The following is a 12,647-nucleotide window of genomic DNA, read 5'->3' as shown; positions in this document are numbered from 1 at the left end:
CTCGAACTCCTGGCCTCAAGAGGTCTGCCCACCTTGGCCTCCCAAAGTGCTAGGATTACATGTGTGAGCCACCGCGCCTGGCCTTGTGCTCATTTATAATCTTCAAGAGATGTAGTTTTTCAGGCATTTTTGGTTTCTCCTTCCAGTGTCTAAATAGGACATTGTGAACCTTTTAAATTTACATATTCAAAGCATTCTTCTGTCTAAAGGGTCAGCAAACTTTTTCTAAAGGGCCAGATGGTAAATATTTTCAGTTTTGTGGTCATGCTGTTTCACATCTGCTCAGCTTTGCCGTTGTGGCACGAAAATAACCATAGGCATTTTGTAAATGATGAGTGTGGCTGTGTTCCAATAAAATTTTATTTATGCGAACTGTCAGTATGTCAGATTTGGCTCACAGGCTGTGTAATTCGCCAACCCCTGGTCTAAACTGATAGCATATGCTGTCATGTACATCCACCCATTTTTAACATTCTTGTAGTATGGTAGAGTTACAACCAAGAAGGAGTCGATCTATACATAAATCTCTCAGTTCATCAGATAGGTTTGCATAAGTGGGATACCGCATAGCTGTAACTGGCTCTTAATCCATATAACTGAAATAAAATGGCATGTTTTGCCTTTAGGTAGTCTGGAGATAATTCCTTGGTTAATTTTTTTCCCCTGATACCTGTTTTGTTTTATGTTCAGAGGAGAGGGGAGGATAGAAGAGAAGAGGAAGCAGATGAGTACAGGTCTACTGTCCTTAATCCTTACTTCCTGATGTTCACAAAAACTCTGAAAATCAAAAACTTTTTCATAAGTGTGTGGCAAATTTGTTTGGCAGCAAAACTAACTGAACTAACCCATTAGGGTATGTATTAGTCCGTTCTCATGCTGCTATGAAGGACTGCCCGAGATTGGGTAATTTATAAAGGAAAGGGGTTTAAATTGACTCACAGTTCCCGTGGCTATGGAGGCCTCAGGAAACTTAACAGTCATGGTGGAAAAGGGAGCAAACATGTCCTTCTTCACATGATGGCAGGAAGAAGTGCTGAGCAAAAGGGGGAGAAGCCCCTTATAAAGCCATCAGCTCTTGTGAGCACACACTCTCTATCATGCGAACAGCAGCATTGGGAATAACTGCCCCCATGATTCAATTACCTACCACTGGGTCCCTCCCATGACACATGGGGCTTATGGGAACTACAGTTCAAGAAGAGAGATTTGGGTGGGGACACAGTCAAACTATGTCAAGATATTTGTAGTCTTTTTTTTATTCCATTTAATATGACTATTCCTCCATCTCAATGCAGAGGCACTAATATGTTTGTTTATATGAAGTTGCTGCTGAGGGTTTTATGTAATACACACACACACACACACACACACACACACAGTACTACTTTTTTTGAAATCTGAAATATTCTGAATTTGGAAGTTCATCTGTTCTCATAGCTTTCAGAGAAAGGGATTTTGAACTTAAAAATGTACATAGAGTAGATATAAATCTAAATCAGGAGTTGGCAAACTATGACCTGTGGGTCAAATCCAGCCCACTGCTTGTTTTTGTAAATAAAATTTTATGGACACATAGCCATGCCTACTTGTTTACACATTGTCTGTGGCTGCTTTCAAGCTACAACAGAAGAGCTGAGCAGCTATGACAGTCAGTGTAGCCACAGAGCCAAAAATATTTGCCATCTGGCCCTTTACAGAAAAGACCAATTTATATTAGGCAAATAAAGTTAGGCAAGTGTGAGGTAACTTTCTTGGTTGTATCATAGTGGGGGATTTGAAATTTGGAATGCAAAATTCCTCTCTCTCAACAAAACTCACTGCCTCTATCAATTCCCACAGGAGGTAGCTGCCTCAGATTTTGCCAATTAGTAATTTGTTTTGTCTTCCAACATCGGTCTCCTCTCTTTCTTTGAACTCACTCTGAGGACAGCTAAGCAGAAGAGGGATAATTCAATTGATCTAATTCATCTCTGTGAAGGAAAGACTTAAGTTCACAGCAGGCTTCTATCTGGATGGAAAGAATAGAGTGTGGTAGAATTATTAGAGATCTCTGGGAGTCTTTGTTGAAAAAGGCAAATCTGCTATTAATAATTATTCTTATTTTCCCTATTTTAGATTCTGAAGCGTGTTCCCAATAGTGTACTCTGGCTGTTGCGTTTTCCAGCAGTAGGAGAGCCTAATATTCAACAGTATGCACAAAACATGGGCCTGCCCCAGAACCGTATCATTTTTTCACCTGTTGCTCCTAAAGAGGAACATGTCAGGAGAGGCCAGCTGGCTGATGTCTGCTTGGACACTCCACTCTGTAATGGGCACACCACAGGGATGGATGTCCTCTGGGCAGGGACCCCCATGGTGACTATGCCAGGTAAGTTGCTGATAAATTACTGGAGTCTTCCTTGTTCTTTTGAAAATCTCCTTTAGGGGAGAAACTTCCAAGTGAAGTTATATATACTAGGAGCAACATTAAAGGCAAGGTGATAGAAAGTGAGACTTGTTCTCACTTAATTCTCTTCATCTGCATTGTGTGGAGGCTTAACATAAATAACGTTAACTCTATGCTGTTTTACGTTCTCAGATGTGCAGTTGTTATCTTTTGTATTTCAGGAGAGACTCTTGCTTCTCGAGTTGCAGCTTCCCAGCTCACTTGCTTAGGCTGTCTTGAGCTTATTGCTAAAAACAGACAAGAATATGAAGACATAGCTGTGAAGCTGGGAACTGATCTAGAATAGTAAGTAAACTTTTCCTTGAACAAATTATTTGGTAAAGTAGAGAGAATATAGCTGTTATAAAATGAAGCCATAAAATAAGTGTAATATAAAATAGGTAAACTAGTTGTATGCCCTCTGGATGGGAGAAGTACTTTCTAAACTCTTAGAAATGAAGTAATCAATAGGTTTTACCATGTGAAAAGTAAATGACTGAATAAAAAATATTCAAGAAAATTAAAAGGCAAATGAGGGGGAAAAAACTTTAGTCTCAGATATCAAAGTATTAATTGCCTGGCTATGTAAAGACTGCAGAACATTTAAATTTTAAATCCCCCAGTAGGAAAGTAAAAATGGAAATGACAAGACACCTTGCTGAAGTGGAAATACAAAAGGTTAACAGGAAAGTGTTTCAGGCTCTGTAGTAGAAATGCCAATTAAAATTATACTGAGACTAGGTGTGGTGGCTCATGCCTATAATTCCAGCACTTTGGGAGGCCGAGGCGGGCGGATCACTTGAGATCAGGAGTTTGAGACCAGCCTGGCCAACATGGTGAAACCCCGTCTCTGCTAAAAACACAAAAATTAGTTGGGTGTGGTGGCGTGTTCCTCTAGTCCCAGCTACTCAGGAGGCTGAGGCAGGAGAATCTCTTAAACCCGGGAGGCAGAGGTTGCAGTGAGCCGAGATCACACCATTGCACTCCAGCCTGGGTGACAGAGCAAGACTCTTATCTCAAAAAAACCACACACACAAAAAAATCCTAAGGGTATATCCATTATTTGCCTATACAATAGAAATTTTTTTTGTATCAATGAGGGAGCATTGAGGACTAGCCTTTTCATGCATTGGTGAATAAATTGGTACAGCCCTTCCTCAGAGTTTTTAGAGCCTTAAAAGTTAGATCTTTGGGCCTGGCACGGTGGCTCACACCTGTAATCCCATCACTTTGGGGAGGCTGAGGTGGGCGAATTACGAGGTCAGGAGATCGAGACCATCCTGGCTAACATGGTGAAACCCCATCTCTACTAAAAAATACAAAAAATTAGCCGGGCGTGGTGGCGGGCGCCTGTAGTCCCAACTACTCGGGAGGCTGAGGCAGGAGAATGGCGTGAACCCAGGAGGCGGAGCTTGCAGTGAGCTGAGATCACGCCACTGCACTCCAGCCTGGGTGACAGAGCGAGACTCCATTTCAAAAAAAAAAAAAAAAAAAAAAAAAGTTAGATCTTTGACCCTAATACTGTCACGTCTTCACTGCAGTCAGTGTAAGAAATAAAAACAGCATAACTTAAATGCCTGAAAATGAGTAGGAATTACAGTGGTGATGCTTAGATGAGTGAGGATTTATTCATACAATAAACTAGTATTTCTTTCATTATTTTATTTTTTTTGAGATAGGATTTTACTCTGTTGCCTAGGGCTGGAATGCAGTGGTGTGATCTTGGCTAACTGCAGCCTCGACGTCCTGGGCTCAGGATGTCCCGGGCTCAAGACGTCCCACCTCAGCCACCTGAGTAGCAGGGACTATAGGTACATGCCACCATGCCCCATGCCTGGCTCATTTTAAAATTTTTTTTATAGAGGTGAAGGCTCAGTATGTTGGCCAGGCTGGGTATTTCTGTTTTCTTTTCTTTTTTTCCTGGACAGAGTCTCGCTCTGTTGCCCAGGCTGGAGTGCAGTGGCGTGATCTCGGCTAACTGCAACCTCTGCCTCCTGGGTTCAAGCGATTCTCCTGCCTCAGCCTCCCGAGTAGCTGGGATTACAGATGCCCACTACCACACCTGGCTAATTTTCTGTATTTTTAGTAGAGGCTGGGTTTCACTGTGTTGGCCAGGCTGATCTCGAACTCCTGACCTCGTGATCCACCCACCTCGGCCTCCCAGAGCGCTGAGATTACAGGCATAAGCCATCGTGCCCGGCGGGTATTTCTTAAATGAGGTTTTTCTTTCGGTATAATGGGTGATGTTTTTTTCTTTGTGTATTTCTGAGAAGCAGCATATTACATAGAAATTAAAGAAATACACTTTTTGAGTCAGACTACCTGAGTGAACCCAAGCTCTCTACTTACGAGCTTTGTGACTTTGGGCAAGTAAATCTCTGTGTTGTGCCTTGGTTTCTTCTGCAAAATGGAGCATAATCTTAGTACCTACTTTGCAGAGATGATGTGAGGATTAAAAAAAACATTCCATGTAAAGTACTTAGAATAGTTCTTGGTATCTGGTAAACATTCAGCAGATGTTAGCTACTTACTATTTTCAGAATTTCCTCCGTAGAACATCACATATGTCTAAGAAAAGTGAGAAATTTGAGCCTAGGCATTATAAAAAAATAAGATTCATGTCCATTAGCCCAGAGATAACTATAGTAAAAAATGTAGTGTGTTTTATTTTCAGACAGGGTCTCACTCTGTTACCCAGGCTGGAGTGCGGTGGCATGATCACGACTCACTGCAACCTCTGCCTCCTGGGATCGAGTGATCCTCCCACCTTAGCCTTCCTAGTAGCTGGGACTACAGGCACATGCCACCATGCCTGGCTTTTTTTATTTTTTATTTTTTAATATTTTGTGGAGACAGGGTCTCACCAATGTTGCCCAGGCTGGTAACTCCTGGGCTTAAGCAGTCCACCCGCCTTGGCCTCCCAAAGTGGTGGGATTAGAGGTGCGTGAGACACTGCACCCAGCCTGTAGTGCATTTTAAAATTTTTATTAGACTCTTTGGAACTTAGTTTGGTTCATACAATACTTTTCCCCAACATTTTTGTTGTGAAAATTTTTAATTTTATAATAAACACATCTATACCTACTGTTTAGAATCTGCCATTAGCATTTTACTGTTCTTGCTTTATTACATATCTATTCATCCATTTATTCCTTTTATTCATCTGCCAATCCATCTTATTTGACACATTTTGAAATAAATTGCAGACATCAGTACACTTCTCCTTAAATACTTAAGAATGGCTATCATTAACTGGAGTTAAGTATACATATATTTTTTTGAGACAGGGTCTCCCTCTGTTGCCCAGACTGGAGTACAGTGATATGATCTCCGCTCACTGCAACCTCCGCCTCCCGGGCTCGAGCAATCTTCCCCTCAACCTCCTGAGTAGCTGGAACTACAGGCATGAGCCACCACACCTAGCTAATTTTTGTAATTTTAGTAGAGGCAGGGTTTCGACAGGTTGCCCAGGCTGGTCTCAAACTCCTGACCTCAAGTGATCCACCTGCTTCAGCCTCCCAAAGTGTTGGGATTACAGGCGTGAGCCACTGCGCCTGGCCATTTTTTTCTTTTGAGGCAGAATTCATATACAGTGAAATACACAAATATTCAGTGAGTTTTGAGAAATACCTTTTTTTTTTTTTAGACGGAGTCTCACTGTGTCACCCAAGTTGGAGTGCAGTGGCACAATCTCTGCTCACTGCAACCTCTGCCTCCTGGGTTCAAGCAATTCTCCTGCCTCAGCCTCTTGAGAAGCTGGGATTATAGGCATGTGCCACCACACCTGGCTAAGTTTTCATGTTTTTAGTAGAGACAGGGTTTCACCGTGTTAGCCAGGATAGTCTTGATCTCCTGACCTTGTGATCCGCCCGCCTCGGCCTCCCAAAGTGCTGGGATTACAGGTGTGAGCCACCGTGCCCAACCGAGAAATACCTTTGTAACCCAAACTCCTATGAAGACAAAGAACATTATCACTCCAGAGAGATTCTTCATGCTCCTTTTCAGTCAGTCTTTTTCACCAACCCCCAGAGACAACCACTGTTCTGGAGTGTTTTTTTCCCTTCCATAAATTAGTTTTGCTTTTCTAGAATTTTATCCAAATGGAACTATGTCAATATGCACTCTGAAGGCTTCTTTCAGCAAGTTTATGTTGCTGAGTGGTATTTCACTGTGTGTATGTACTCCAGTTTATTTTCCTATTGACATAGAATTTAAAAAAAAACGAGTGCACAGGTCTTTCTCTTTGGAGGGTAGCATTAATATGGACATGGTTGTATTGAGACCAACAGATATGCACAACCATTTTACTACTTCTGTCACAACAAACATTAAAACAAAGTTGAGCATGGTGGCTCATGTCTATAATCCCAGTGCTTTGAGAAGCTGAGGGAGGAGGATTGGTTGAGCCCAGGCGTTCGAGACCAGCCCAGGAGTTCGAGACCAGCCTGGACAACATGGCGAGACCCCATCTCTACAAAAAATACAAAAATAGCTGAGTGTGGTGGTGCGTGCCTGTAGTCTCAGCTTCTCGGGAGGCTGAGGCAGGAGGATTGCTTGAGCCAAGGAGGTTGAGGCTGCAGTGAGCTGTCATCGTGCCATTGCACTCCAGCCTGGGCAACAGAGTGAGACTCTATTTCAAAAATTAGAAGAAAATAAATAAAAATTATTGCTTTTAAAAATGCATGAATATGTTCTGGCTTCTGGTTCTAAAGTATTTAGCTCTTCCTCTAAGAATAATCTCATGAAAAATAATATATTCAAAAGGGAAGTAGAAATCTTTTCCCCCGTGTTTCCTGAAGAATCAGTTACTTTTTTATTTCTGAACAGAACCATACTCTTGGTGATATTAGCAATTTTTAAAAATCTGAACAACTCAGTTCAGGTACAAGTGGAAAATTATGACAGTAGACTTGCTGTATTTGTCTTCCCCTTGAGTGGTTTCCTATTTCATTAAAATGACCATAAATTGAATACTTCATCTTATATTTATGCTTTAACTTTTGTAAATGATGCTTCAATGAATATCTTTGCATGGTCCTGTATGTTTTTGCATCTGATTATTTCTTTTTAATAGATTTAAAAGTGTTATTGTTAGGCCAGAGGGTTATGAACATTTAAGGTTAATACATACATTGCTAAATTGCTTACCAAAAAGCTAAGCAGTTTATGTTCTAACAGTACATAGGAATAGTCATGTGCCATTGTCAATTCTTGTTATTTTAAAGGTAGAAATAAAACAAAATGGGAAATGCGTGGTATCCCTTGGATGTACTTGTTTAGGAAAGAACTAAGTTTTTTCAGAGTACATGGAGTTGAGCTCATTTCAGTGACAGCATTATGTAAGCTGTGACCCTTCCCTTTTTAACAGGAAGCCAATCAGGAAATGAGACAGCGTAAAGTTTGGTCATGGATTTTTTGCCACAAAGGGAACTAGGTATTTATAGGGTGTGTTTCTGAGTTTTCTGCCCTGATTTGTAAACTGGTTTCTCGTTTTTTATTACTCAGCCTGAAGAAAATTCGTGGCAAAGTCTGGAAACAAAGAATATCTAGCCCTCTGTTCAACACCAAACAATACACAATGGAACTAGAGCGGCTCTATCTACAGATGTGGGAGCATTATGCAGCTGGCAACAAACCTGACCACATGATTAAGCCTGTTGAAGTCACTGAGTCAGCATAAATAAAGACTGCACAGGAGAATTACCCCTATACCTGAGCCTCAACCTTCTGGGGGAAAGGGAACTAGATAACATACTTCTTACTTGTCTGTACAGTACCTTGTTGCAGATGGGTGATATATAATGGTAATAGAATAGCACAGCCAGACTTGCTTCCTGCATGGTAGGGAGAGACACAAGAGATGGGAAACTGCTGTTCCACAAGGAATCTCCGTAGAATTTTGCAGCGACCAGATGGTGCATAGGTCTGGAAGGTCTGATCTCCCTTGGTCTTCCATGGGATGGTTAGTGTGGAGGGGAGATATAGATTGTCCGGCCGCTTTGTGATTCCATGGATTGATTCAGTCTTCTGGATTAACTTTTTTCTTTATATTTTGGGTACTGGAGCTTTTAAAAATGTTTGGTTTCAGGTATTTTTATTCATGTGAAGTGTATATGATTCTCTTGAGATAAGGTTTTAAGCTAAAATGTTACTCCCTGTTTTAGTTTCTGAACTCTGACAGATCGACAGGGACTTTGCTGGTGTAGTCTTTTTATAGGTTTTATAAACCACTTGAGCCTATATCAGTCGTTTTAGTGTCTGACCTAATGTTTGGAGCTATCAGTGCTTTGTTGATTTAGATGATGACTCAAGATTTTTTCTGGTCCATTTCCCATTTCCTTCTCTTCCCTGACCCCCATACCCCCACCCTTAAAATTCTCCTGTAACTCAACTAACAAAATCAAGTCTGATTCAAAACATCCTAGGGTGTTTCTCTTAAACACACCATCTGGTGCCAAATGAAAATTTTTAGGAGTGATGACTAATTATCAAGGGCACAGTTGTGGTACTGTCATTGATAATAATATAGTTTTTTTTTTTTTTTTTTTTTTGCCTAATTTTGACCTGTTTCACCAGTGTTTTACCCTTGACTGCCCCTTCTATGCTGCTTCCAAAAGTGATAGTGTGTGTAAGATTTTTACCTTCCTTTCTAAAGTTTTTTTTTTTTTTTCTTAAAGTGAGTCCTGTTCTTCCTATTTCTTTCAGCAGAAATGAAATCCCAGGTAAGTATAAGTATTCAAGTATTTGATCAGTAAGTCACAGTTATCTCCAGTGCATTAAATAACCTTCATCAAGAAACAGGTTATAGGTAAAATCTCTGAAGGACCATCTGTGTATTCAAGTAATTATATTTTAGATAATAACTGTCTTCTGGACTTGGTCTTGAAGTCTGTACAGATTCAGCCTCAATAGTAGCAAACTGCACTGCTATTTGGTTTGGAGTACAAATTAGACTTATAGTCCTCCTGGAACTTGAGTTATTAAAGTCATAGGAATAAAATTATGGGATCTCAACAGAGTCGAGGGTTTGAGGCTTAAACAAGCCAACATATGAATATATGTTTTGTCTCGCTGTACTGCACTTACGCTATCCAGTCGCAGGTAATTTTTTGTCTGCCAGTAGTGTTCTAGATTATGTCTTTCCAAAGCGCTGAGGCTGTGCACCTATTCTGTAGTTGCAGCTGATGCCTGAATGTATCCTAGCTGACAAATTACTGATTAATAAGAACTTGAATTTCTGAAAGATGCTTACTGTTAACCAAATTTTGAGCAAGGAGTCTCAAAGGTAATTCTGAACCAGAATTACATGTTAATGAACAGTGTACCTTTTAACAATGTAAATCACGGAATATCCGTGAAGGGATTTCTTAATTTATTTTTTACTGGATGATTGAAATATCAGTTAAAGGTTGCCAGCATGGTTGCAGATAAACTGACGTTTGAAATTCACCGAACTACTTAATGTGGAATAGGGTAATATACTTCCAATGCCCTCAAGGCTGTGACCTTACAGCCATTTTACATAGCACATCATTCCTCCTACAGGGATGAACTTTTTCCTGGCACGAAAAGTAGCCGCTCTGGTTGAAGCTTTGCTTATTGTAACAGGCTTTTATTTCCAGGTAACATGTCTGTGGAAGACTTAATTCTGATTAGAGATATAGATATTACTGGAAACTAATTGTTTTTTTTTTTTTTCTATTGTACTCTGCTTTATCAAAGAAGTAAAACATTTAAATCGTGCTACAGAAATTAAGATGTTGTCTTGCGATCCTTAAACAATAAATGAATGATTTCCCCTTAATATGGCTGTTGTATTTTGTGTCCTGTTATATTGAGTGGCTTGATGAATAGGGTCATCCAGTGATGAAACCTGTATTTGAACAGCCTCAAACAGCAGCAAAGGATCATATTTCCCTGCTGTAGCTATGATATTAGGAATTGTTTTCTCAGCCAGGTCTGGTGGAGGGTGGGGGGTTAGTTTATGATCCATTAAGAAGGCAAAGTGGCTGGATGTGGTGGCTCACGCCTGTAACCCCAGCACTTTGGGAGGCCGAGGCAGGTGGATCACTTGAGGTCAGGAGTTAGCCTGGCTAACATGGTGAAACTCCGTCTCTACTAAAAATACAGAAAACTAGCCGGGAGTGGTGGCACACATGCTTGTAATCCCAGCTACATGTGAGGCTGAGACAGGAGAATCGCTTGAACCCAGGAAGTGGAGGTTGCAATGAACTGAGATCGTGCCATTGCACTCCAGCCTGGACGACAGCCTGTGATCCCCAACACACCCATTCATGCTTGCTCCTCTTTTGCTTATGACCTCTCTGCTTTCATTTACCCTCGTAGTCTTGGTCTTCGTGTGGACCATTCTCTTCTTGGCTTTTGGGGGCAAAATTATTTTCCTTCCTGCTCTGTATAGTGGTCGAACTCTGCCACGAGCATCAGGGAGGAAGATACCAATTCATGAGGGGTCAGAACACGCTGTTTGCCAGTTTTCTCAGAGATATAAAAATGAGAGGGAAGATTTTTTTTTCAGTAAAATTTTGCATAATTTACTTCCCAACTTCTTAAAGCCCTGATGTGGATTGGTGTTTGTTTCCTAAAAGATTATTATGGGAAGAAAGCCTACTCAAAAGTTTTTACTCCTATCCGCTTCTGTTGAAAAATCTACATTATTTCCAGTTTATTTCCGCTCCTCCTGCCTTCAGTCTAAAGGAGTTGCTTGCACACCTTGAGTAAATGTGTGTAATTTCTGAACTGCCCATTTTAAGATTTGATTCCAAACCTGACCCACTCTTTTACTTGAAGCATATGCCTCTCAATTATAGCTAACATTTTGGTTCTTTGCCCAAACCTGAGGCACAGTCATGTAATCCCCATTCTTATAAAAGAGGCTTGTAGAAGTTAATTTGCAACTTCATTGTAGAGAGAGAGAGAGTAATCAGCCCCCTTTATCCAATTTTTTAATCAACTGAGAAAGTATCTGTATTTAGGTAGGCAATCTGGTGCTTAAGAGCAGGTTTTGGAACTAGAGTTGGAGTTTGAAGCTCAGCTCTGCCATTTTTTTTTTTTTTTTCCTTGAGTCTCGCCCTGTCCCCAGACTGGAGTGCAATGGCATGATCTCGACTCACTGCAACCTCCACCTCCCAGGTTCAAGTGATTCTCCTGCCACAGCCTCCTGAGTAGCTGGGATTATAGGCACATGCCACCACGCCCGGCTAATTTTTTTTATCTTTAGTAGAGACGGGGTTTTACCATGTTGGCCAGGCTGGTCTCGAACTCCTGACCTCGTGATCAACCCACCTCAGCCTCCCAAAGTGCTGGGGTTACAGGCGTGAGCCACTGTGCCCGGTCAGCTCTGCCACTTTCTAGCTGTGTGATCTCTAAAATGAGAGTGCTAACAATTGCCTACTTTAAAAAGTGTGTATGAATTAAATCGTGAGACACTTGGAACGATGCTTAGCACAAAATAATATCAAACGCAGGGCCGTTTTATTTGTGTTCTGTTACCCAAAGGCATACATTATGAAATATATGGATGCTCGCTGGAGAAACTGGCACACTCTAGAAAGCGCTGCTTCCCCCGTTTGTTTCTCTTGGTGTGTAGGGAGTGAGTGACAAAAAGCCTCAAGTAACCAACCTTTTTTTTTATCTCTAGTGTTTGGAGGGTTCTGGAAGTAAACATCATAGTTCGCCGTTGCCAGGCGCTGTTGAGTTGTTGCCTTGCTCTTATCTAGGGGTCTAGGTGGCCTTCCCTGCAACCCCTGCCCCCCGCTCCCCCGCCCACCCCGCGTTCCCGCCCACGCCCCTGCTCCCGCGCCCTCGCCCCAGTTCCCGCGCCCTCGCCCCAGTTCCCGCGCCCCCGCCCCTCCCCCCGCACCCTCCCCCAGTGTTCGCAATAACGGACTTAGAGGTCTGGACAATTCAAGTAGGGAACAAGGCTCGCTTATCCAAGTAACCGCAGGATAAAAGTTTGTTAGGAAGGATTTCACATGGTTTCTCTTTATCAGAAAGTTGTTAGGGACTTTTAATCACAGAATTGGCCTCGGGTGCCCACGCTCTAGTATTGAAATGGCGCTTTTGGGACAAATAAGCAACATCCGTGGGAGTGGAAAGCAATAGACCAGATTCCGGAAGCATTACAGCTAGGCGCCAAGTTCACAGGCGCGAAGTTCAAATTTGCCTCGTGACCACACTGTGATAGGTGGGTACAGGGGAGCGC

General features: G+C 41.7%; 1 protein-coding gene across 2 annotated transcripts in view; it reads left to right on the top strand.

Annotated features, from left to right (window-relative positions):
- The window catches only part of OGT (O-linked N-acetylglucosamine (GlcNAc) transferase), a 42,269-nt gene extending 32,040 nt beyond the window's left edge, over positions 1-10,229 (top strand). Inside the window, exons 20-22 of one of the 2 annotated variants that reach the window (XM_003917862.4) lie at positions 2,116-2,368; positions 2,608-2,731; positions 7,931-10,229. In XM_003917862.4, coding sequence (XP_003917911.1) covers positions 2,116-2,368; positions 2,608-2,731; positions 7,931-8,105 — 552 coding nt within the window. In that variant the 3' untranslated portion in view covers positions 8,106-10,229. The remainder of the gene's footprint in view (positions 1-2,115; positions 2,369-2,607; positions 2,732-7,930) is intronic. The other variant, XM_003917863.5, reaches the window with a different exon arrangement.
- Positions 10,230-12,647: the final 2,418 nt, after the last annotated feature.

The sequence above is a fragment of the Papio anubis genome, chromosome X (assembly GCF_008728515.1).
Source record: "Papio anubis isolate 15944 chromosome X, Panubis1.0, whole genome shotgun sequence".
In the NCBI taxonomy this organism is placed as follows: domain Eukaryota; kingdom Metazoa; phylum Chordata; class Mammalia; order Primates; family Cercopithecidae; genus Papio; species Papio anubis.
The sequence above is the reverse complement of the archived record's forward strand: the minus strand, read 5'-3'. Positions and strand labels throughout refer to the sequence as shown.